At 47.6% G+C, this 9,689-nt stretch overlaps 1 protein-coding gene across 4 annotated transcripts in view; it reads left to right on the forward strand.

Annotated features, from left to right (window-relative positions):
* Positions 1 to 9,199, forward strand: part of LOC109938637 (zinc finger and BTB domain-containing protein 43-like) — a 9,883-nt gene extending 684 nt beyond the window's left edge. For 2 of the 4 annotated variants that reach the window (XM_048616709.1, XM_048616711.1), the window contains exons 2-3: positions 3,776 to 4,207; positions 6,539 to 9,199. In XM_048616709.1, coding sequence (XP_048472666.1) covers positions 6,572 to 8,113 — 1,542 coding nt within the window. In that variant the 5' untranslated portion in view covers positions 3,776 to 4,207; positions 6,539 to 6,571 and the 3' untranslated portion in view covers positions 8,114 to 9,199. The remainder of the gene's footprint in view (positions 1 to 3,775; positions 4,208 to 6,538) is intronic. The other 2 variants (XM_048616708.1, XM_048616710.1) reach the window with 1 other exon arrangement.
* The last annotated feature ends 490 nt before the right edge of the window (positions 9,200 to 9,689 follow it).

The raw sequence follows: 9,689 nt of genomic DNA on the forward strand, positions 1-9,689 counted from the left end.
GAGGCAGCCTCATGTTATTTGGAGGGTGAGTACTGAGGGAGCATTGCGCTGTCGGAGGGTCAGTTCTGCGGACGTGCTGCGCTGTTGGAGGGTCAGTGTGCAGGGTTGGCTGCATTTTTTGAATGAGGATGTTTAAACATGAATCTGTCTGTCCTCTTAGGTGAATGATCCATGACATTGCTTTGAAGAAAAACAGGGGAAATAACCCTACCCAATATTCAACAATCAACTGACATTATTAAAAAGCAAATTATCTGGTGGTTGTCACATTGCTGCTTGTGGGAACTTGCTGTGTGCAAAGTGGCTGCCACATTTTTTTTACTGAAGTGACTCCACTTTGTGTTAGGTAGGGTGCTACATAACTGCCGATGTTTGTTTCTCTCTGCTTCATTAATACTCTTTCCTCCAATATTAAGTCAGAAGTGAGGACGTGATCTGCTGGTTGCACAGTGTTCAGCTGAATTTATAACTCATCAGGTTCTGAAGGTGTCTGTGTCTGCACGCAGCCAGACCTGGACAATGTCCATGCTTGGCTGCTGAGTGGCGGGCTACGTTCATGTTGTACAAGTGTTAACTGACTATCTTTAATAAGAGTTTGAACCATCTCCTGCTTGTATTTTAAAAGCATGGCACCCCCACTATTAACATCCTCAGGGGTTTTGCTGCAAAACTAGAAACTCTACTTGATCCAGTGCTATTATAAATGTCTAGGCCTGTTGGAGCAGATCAGAGCATGAATATCCTGTTGTGAGCGCCACCTGTAGATCAAGCCAGGGCTTCCACCTGATGGGCATCCAGCACAAAGTAGTCTGCTTGATTGATCATTCATTAAACTAAACAGCCTCTGCTATACCAGGACTGTAACGTGTATTGTCTTCAGTGTTGTTGTCAAATCTTCTTTGACAACATCTCCAAAGCCGGTGACCTGTATCATGTAGAAGGTCAAGCAAAGTGGCATTATCAGGATCCCACCATACTAGTTCCCCTCTGAGTCTAACTTAATCCTGTGTTGGGCATTAATCGCTGTTCCTTCATCACCAATAACCTGGGCTTGCTACCAAACAACACAGTGGGAGCACTGTCTCGATCTCTGTGCAGACTTTTTAAAAGTGATCAGAACTTTCATTGCAACCCAGAAGAATGACATGGAAAGCTTTCTTTGTTTGAAATCTTTTACTGCACCAAATTACTAAAAAAAAGAGCTCTGACTGAACACTATTTTTGTTTTGTAGGCCACTTCTACCTCACACTATGGAAGGTGACATCGCCACTTTTTGCTCAGGGTGTTGCCATGGGGAATGCAGTTTCCCCTTTTTACTTATCACCCCTTGGACTCTTCCCTGGAATTACTTTTAACAAACAGTCCACAACTGCTCTCAGCTTCCATCAGGTTCCTGTATCCCCATTTTGCCCAGCATTAACTTTGAGTGCCTGTTTCCAGGCTCTTTGAGTGGATTCCAGAAAATTTCTTACCTGCTATCAGCGGATTCTGATGCTCCTCCTTCCCCAGCCATGCTACAATGCGGCTGCAGGATGCTCTCTTCAATGAGAGACTGACACTGTCTCCCTCTATCTGGATGGCAATAGTTTGCAAAGCCAAAACAGCCTCTTCATAATGCTAAGCACACTCAACTGCTGTCTGTCTGTGATCTTTGTTGATTTGTAGGGAGGCCTGTAACCCAATGGCTCTTTCTGCTCTCTTTTCCCCATGGCAACGTGAAACACATTGGACTTGCCTTTAGTTAGCTCTGCTTGTTCTCAACTTCCTTCAAATCATAAAAGTAGAAGGGCAGTGTACAGCATGACAACTACAACACTTCCCTGTGACTTTGGGAGACTCCTGTATACTCATTGTAAGCTCAGGGACTGCTGGCTATGTCTCTAAGCTCTTAGCAAAACAATCTAAGCCTTCCTTTGATCTTGAACAATCAAACCACCCAGGCTTACTGTCAGACTGCTGAACAGCTGACATGTTCCACTTTGTTGATCCTAAATTTAAAGCTAGAGTGCCAAAGTTGCCTAATTTAATAAAATTTATCGTTGCAGCTACCCATTCACCAAGTGGGTTGAATTGGTTCAAGAAGAACACACCCCTGCAGCTTCTCTCAGGGTGGGTGATGTGTATTGGCTTTGCATGAGAGATCCACATCCCGAGAATGGATCTAAAGCATTGCTGTCAAAGGTTGTAGAATCATAGAAAATCAAAATAGAGGTAATACTAATGGTTTGGCCGTGATTACAGCGTCATGACTGTGGTTCAGTGCCTTTCCTTTGGAATGATGTCAAGTGCGTGGAGAGAAGACGGTGTTAAGTAGAACGGCATGAGAGGCTTTAGTGGAGGCTAAAGAAATTATTGTATGTTCCTGACCAGAGCAGGTCTGAGACACCTTCCAAATGGTGAGTTACACAGTAAGATGTATTTCAGATCTCCAGATTTCTGCCTTTGTGAATAGTGGAAGTGTTTGCTAGCTGGTTAATAATATGACAGCCTTTAAACCAGCCAGAAAGTGGAGAGTCCTGGGTGGAAGGTTTTTATAGGCATCCCCGTAACCCATGCGAAAAGGAGGAGGAAGTGCAAGGTGGGGAAAGTGTGTAGCAGACACCCACAGCCCCCAGATGCCTTTAACCAGTTTCATGTTAATTCTGAGCAGGCATCCTTCTTTGGCAGAAAGTCAAAGCTATATCTGCTGCTCTGTGAGTTGTTATCTAATGATTAAAAATGATCCTTACAGTAATGAAGGGAGAGGTTATTTAGAATCAACACAGAAGCAGGCATTAGGATGCTATTTATGCCAAATATGCTGCTCCTTGCCTACTTCATTTCACCTTATCAACAAATCTATTTATTCCTTTTTCATACACCTTTCACTCTCGTGTACTTGTCTCACTTGGTCATGAGCACCTTCTACAATACTCACCTCAGCGATACTCTGCATGGTTGAGAGTTTTGCGTTCTGATCACTGTCTGACTAAAGTTTCACCTGAATACTTTATTGGACATATTTACCACTCTCCTATTGATTGTTCCTAGATTTGAATAAAATTATTCTAAACCACACCTCAGACTTGTGTTTTCTAAAGTATTCCCGCTGGTTCAGGCCTCCCCTTTCCTGTATAAGGTTTTGGTGCTGGTTTCATCCAGTTGTTGGGATTCACAGCAATCTACCACATTAGGACAATCTCTCTTTTTAGCACAACTTTCCATCAGAAACAATGATGAAAGCAGAATGCATAATCTTCACCTACTTCTCTGTTTTAAAAACTCCTTGGAAACCAAAACTTTAAACAATCATGGGACAGAGTAGATGGATACGACCGAGAACTGGCACAGGTAGCAGGAAGGAGAGGTTTTATAGGCACTCATGTCCTAGGGAAAAGAAGGAGGGAAGTGCAGGGTGGAGGCTGAATGGCCTCCTGTGCTGTTCAGTATATTTGAGTGCTTCAGGTATTGTCTTGATCAAGGGCCTCACTCTTGAGTAATTGGATGTGGATTGACTGCTGGAAGTCTATGCACACTGTACTTGTTTCAGTCATGAGTTGAGAGGGTTGCCAGGTACAAGGCTCAACTCCTGCCATCAGGCCATTCCTGGCCCCCCGTTCCTCAAAAATATTTTTACAAAAAGGCCTGAATTTCTGTAACATTTAAAAGTGCTTTACAGCTAATATTTGAAATGTAGTCACTATTGTTAAGGATAGCAGGTGTGGCAGTCGATTTATGCACATCAAGCTGTGACTAACAGTAACATGATAATGAACAGGTAATTTTTTTTTGCAGCATTAACAGAGGGTGAAATATTGCCTCGGGCACTGGGAATATCTCACTTGTTCTTCTTCAAGATAGTGCCGTGGTATCGTTTGCATCCACTCAAGCAGACGCATGGGGCATTGGTTTAAAATCTCATCGAAAAGATGGCACCTTCAAAAGTGCAGCGCTCCCTCAGTTCTGCAGCTTTGTTTTTGTTTTGTGTGATCGGGCTTGGCGTTGAGATTGATCCTGGAGCTTTCAAACTCAGGACTTCAACCCATACCAATTGGGCTACAGCAGATCTAGTTTCACTGAAACAAACTGACCTGGTCATAATCACTAACATTGACGCATATCAACGGGGCTGAGAAGGAATCTGCAGGATACGATGCAATGCAATTAGCAGATCGGGCTCAGAAAAGACTTAGTGAATGTTAATGATCAGATTGCTGAAATATCTCTGTGTGTAAATAATGTGCTGCGTTACAATAATGACTGCACTTCCTGTGATTGTAATTTGCCTCGCGATGATCTCGGGTCAGGACAATGTAAAACCTTCTTTCAAGTCGTGTGTTAGACATTTTTGGTGGTATGTTTTGGTAATGTCCCTGGGCTAGTCATAGAGATTAATAGTGTGCTGGGAACACGGGTTCACATCCCGCCACACTGATGAGTTTACATTCAGTTAATTAATAAATTTGGAATTGAAAGCATGCCTTAGTCAGGATGACCATGAAACTATCGCAGCTAGCTGTAAGAAACCATCGCACTTCACTAACTCCTTTAAAGGGAAGAAATCTGTCCTTCATTGGTCTGATCTCCATGTGACACCAGATTCATAGTCACTCCTATCAGAAAAGGCCTAGCTAGCCTTTCTAAACTGGTCCAGATACCAGTCAGACTAGCCATTTACAAAGGCAGCTCACCATCATCAAGGGCAAATGTAGATGGGGACCCAATGATGGCATTGTCAGAGGTGCACACGTTCCTCTGAAACAGTAAGAAGATACATTACCTGAAGAACAAATTTTGAGAGGGCCGGGGTAAGTGAATTTCCACTGCAGTCAGTACTGCCTACACTGGCAAGATCACTATCTTATTGCTGGACATTGTCAGCTCCCTGACAGTGGGCAGCTTCCTCCAGGTGTGGTGCATTGACATTTACCGAATGCAGTCTACAGGGAAGTTCGTAGACAGCAGTTCAGAGCTTGGGACCTGAGCCCCAGGGAGGGGACACCATTACAACACTTGTTAAAATGGAATAGGCTTCGCTGAGTTTCAAGCTCAGGATCTCCTATTCGTTAGGTTGACCCACAGCACCAAGTGTATTCAATTCCAACATGTTAGGGTGGGATTTGAACCCATTACTCCAGAGCAAGAGCCTAAACTACTGGTTTAGGGATGTAGCCACTACTCCAGCACTCTATATATCTCCACAGTATTGTTCATTAGTTCGATTGGATGTACCTCTGGAGCAGGTGGGATTTGACATAAGACCCTAGGCGTAGGAGCACAATTAGGACATTCGACCCATCGAGTTTTCTCCAACATTCAATCATGGCTAATATGTCTCTCAGACCCATTCTCCTGATTTCTTCCTATAACCCATGATCCCCTTAACAATCAAGAACACAATCTTTGTCTTACGTACACACTCAGCCTTCTGCAGCAATGAGTTCCACAGATTAATCACCCTACGGCTGAAGAAATCCCTCCCCATCTCAGTTCTGTAGCGCTGTTCATTCATTCTCAGGCTATGATTTCAGGTCCTAATCTCTCCTACCGGTGGAAATATGCTTCACATCCACTCTATCCAATATTCTGTAAGTTTCAAGCAGATCCCCCCTTATCCTTCTAAACTCATTGAGTACAGGCATAGAGTCCTCAACTGCTGTCTACGAACTTCCCTGTAGACTGCATTTGGTAAATGTCAATGTGCCACATCTGGAGGAAGCTGCCCACTGTCAGGGAGCTGACAATCTCCAGCAATAATATGACAAGCCCTCCATCCCCGAGATCATTCTTGTAAATGAAAGGAGTGCTAACATTGTGTTTGCCTTCCTAACTGCCAGCTGAACCTGCTTGTTAACCTTAAGAGAATCCTGAACTCGGACACCTTAAAAACCTAGGACACCTTTTGTGTTTCAGATTTCCGAAGCATTTCCCCATTTAGAAAATAGTCTACACCTCTATTCTTCCTACCAAAGTGCATACCTCACACTTTCCCACATCGGATTACATCTACCATTTCTTTGCCCACTCTTCTAACTTGTCTAAGTCCTTCTGCAGCCTCCCTGCTTCCTTAACACTACCTGCCCCTCCACCTGTCACCTGCAAACTTAGCGACTTTGCCCTCGGTTCCATCATCCAGATTGTTAATGTATAATGTTTTGGATAGTTTTGGTCCCAACACTGACCTCTGCTTTCTGCCAGTCAGCCAATCCTCTATCCATGCCAGTACCATGCCCCTAACACCTTGGGCTCGTATCTTATTTAACAGGCAGCACTTTGCAGAGGCCTCCTCAAAATCCAAATAGATCACGTCCACTGGCTCTCCTTTGTTTAACTTGCTTTTTACCTCCTCAAAAAAGTGTTGTCCAGCTGGGCAGAGGATAGGATATTTGACTCCAGTGGGATGCCGAACGTGGGAGTGTAGCTTATTATTACCAGGCAGTTACTTTTTTGGCCATTTGGCAGGTTATGTCTTCAGTAATGTGCATTCTTGCAAACTTTAATTTGGTTTGTTTTTGCCCCCATCCCCTCCCCTTCCCTGACCCACCACCGTTACCGCAGGGACCGCTTGGGCTTTGGAGAAGACGCCCCCGCATGGAGCCTGGGATGTTTCAGGTGGAGTTCCCGAACTTTGGCAACAACTTGCTGAGGAAGCTGAACCAGCAGCGGATAGAGGGCAAGCTGTGCGACATCACCATCCACCTGCAGGGCCAGATGTTTAAGGCCCACCGGGCAGTTCTGGCTGCTTCCTCGCCCTACTTCCACGACCAAGTGCTCCTGAAGAACGCCAGCCGCATCGTACTGCCCAGTGTGATGAGCCCCAAGGCCTTCGAGAACGTGCTGGCCTCATCCTACACGGGCAAGCTGACCATCCTGTCGCCCGACATCGTCAGCTACCTGACAGTGGCTAGCTTCCTGCAGATGTGGCACGTGGTGGACAAGTGCACCGAGCTGCTGCGGGAGTGTCAGCCCCCGGCCCCGGCCCCCAGCCAGAACCAGTCACCCAGCAGCAGCAACTACCTCAGTCCCTGGCACGGGCCCGAGCTGCCCACCAAGTTCGAGAGGCCTGAGGATGACGGCATCAAGGTGGAGGGCCATCACCACCACCACCAGGAGCAGCAGCATCAGGAGGAGGAGGAAGAGGAGGAGGAGGAAGGGGCGGCGGGTGGAGGGGATGATGAGGAGGAGGACGAGGACGAGGAGGACGACGGGCAGAAGGGCCCAGCCTCGCCACACCAAGAGACCGAGCAGGACAATGTCATCAGCAACTCGGCCGATCGGGAGAGGTTCGGGGCAGAGGGCCGGGAGAGCGAGGCCGGGGCATTGAGCGATGGCGCCGACTGCCCTTACCCGCTGCAGGCCTACAGCCAGCCCAGCATAGTGCCGCACAAGCGCTGGGTCCTAGTGAAGAGCGACAAGGTGGAGGGCGGGCGGTCACCGGGTGGTGGGGGGGAGGAGGACGAGGAACGGCACTTTGTGCTGGTGCCACCCATGGGCAAGAGGGAGCCGGAGGACCCTGGGCACGAGATGCCCGCCCACTTCGGTGAGCACCTCGCACCCGAGGAGTACGACGAGTTCGCTGAGGACCCCAGCTACGACGAGCCCGTCGACTACTACGGATCCTCGGACGACTTCCACTTCGAGCGGCCAGCAGGGGGCAGCCCCGGGAGCGCGGTCATGCAGGGTTCCGGGCTGCCCGGCGAGATCCAGGAGAATGGTGCCTACGGGGTACTGGGCGAGCCAGGCCCCAGTTCCGGGCAGGTGGGAGCAGCAGCTGGCTCCGACTTCCCCGGCGGCGCCGTCTACAAGCTCTACCCCTGCCAGTGCGGCAAGAGCTTCGCCCACAAGAGCCAGCGGGACCGGCACATGAGCATGCACCTCAATGTCAGGCCCTTCGGCTGCCCCATCTGCAACAAGAAGTTCAAGATGAAGCACCACCTGATGGGTCACATGAAGATCCACACCGGGCACAAGCCATACGAGTGCCACTACTGTGGCAAGAAGTTCATGTGGCGAGACAGCTTCACGCGCCACCGCAACGCCTGTGCCAAGCTGTACCACGCCGCCACTTCTGTCCCCATCCCCCTCCCTGACATCGACGTGCCCTCTGACCTCAGCGTGCCCTCTGACGTCTGACCCAGCTCCTCTGACCACCCGCACCCCCCCCCAACCCGTTCACCCCCCACCCACTCTCCGCCCTCCCTCCAGCCGCCGCTCCTCCAACCGATTGGCAGAGACTCAGGACGGGTGTGTGGGAGGGGAGGGGAGGGGGGGAGGCTGCAAGCAGACGTGTGGGAATGAATGAACCAAAGTCGTCGTTGGGTGGGGGGGCGGAAAGGACTGACGAACACAATCCCAAACCTGCCGAGGACGTGACCAGCTGGACATTTCAAACAAGACTGACCTACAGCTGAGCCAAGCCAGCTTTAAACCCACCTACCTTTGAATCAGGGCATGCTGACGATTTTTACAAGAAAGAAATATTTAAGTGTATATATATAAAACAAATTATATATATATATATATTTAGGTATATGTATATGTGTGTGTGTAAATTGTGGTGCTGCACACGGAAGTATTTTTTATGGCCACCTCTGCTTTATAATATTTATGGAATTTAAAACTGGTCAGGGTTGGAGATGCTCCTTGGCACTGCTTAGATTCTGGTAGAAAGGGGAACCTCAGAATCCTGTGTGTTGGCCATGTCCTGCATGCTGTAAGGTTGTGGAAGCAAATCACCTCCGGAGAACCTGAGCCAGAATATTGAGGCTGGTACTGCCAGTGTCAATATGGAGACATTAAACCGAGGCATGGTGCTCTCTGTCAAGTTGGAGGCACGTGATCCTTACATTTGGTCTTTCAAAGTAAGAGCCATTTGGTTGGGAGGGGGTGCATCAAGGTAAGCATGGGGACAGGGGCAGGATTCTGTCTTCAGCATTCTCACTGAAACAGATGATCGCCTTGCTATTGGTTGGAGCTTGCTTTGTGCAAATTGACTGCTTCACTTCCCTCCATCACAACAGTGTCTTCACTTCAAAAAGTACTTCAGCAGCTGTAATGGACCTTTATGAAGCCTGTGTTTCGGCTTTCCTTTCAGAAATGTCAGCATTTTTTTTTCCCGCTTTTAATTTTGTCATGTCCTTTACTATTTTTGTCTTTTTTCTTAAAAAAGTGTGGAATTTTAACTGCTGTCCCTGTGAATAAAGAAAGTTTGGTGACTGACTGGGCTCAGAGTTAATTGCACTCATTCGACTGTGACCTCAAGTGACTATGCACTAGACAAGGAACTGGTAACCTCCTGGTAATGTCACTAGACTAGCACTTCGGCAGACCAGGCCAGAGCTGTGGGCACAATGGTCCAAAACCCTACCAGCGCAGCTGGAGGAGTTGAAATTCACTTAATAAAGATTTGGATTTGAAAGCTAGTATCAGGGATGAAGCTATCATTAATTATTGTTTAAAACCCATACAGGTTCAATCATGCTCTTTAGGTCATTTACCTGGTCTGGTCACGTGACCTTCTGACCCACTGAAATGTGGTTCACTCTTAAATGTCCTCTGAAATGGCTTCTCAAGCCGGTCAATTCTCAGAGTCTGGGAATTCTGCACAGGGTAACTCACCTCCTGACTCCTCGAAGCCTAGAAGCACAAAGGCAGCAGATGGCTGGGAGTACTCCAGAGGTGATGGCTCAGTGGTATTATAGCTGGACTG

The sequence above is a fragment of the Rhincodon typus genome, chromosome 35, assembly GCF_021869965.1.
Source record: "Rhincodon typus isolate 14 chromosome 35, sRhiTyp1.1, whole genome shotgun sequence".
Lineage (NCBI taxonomy): Eukaryota > Metazoa > Chordata > Chondrichthyes > Orectolobiformes > Rhincodontidae > Rhincodon > Rhincodon typus.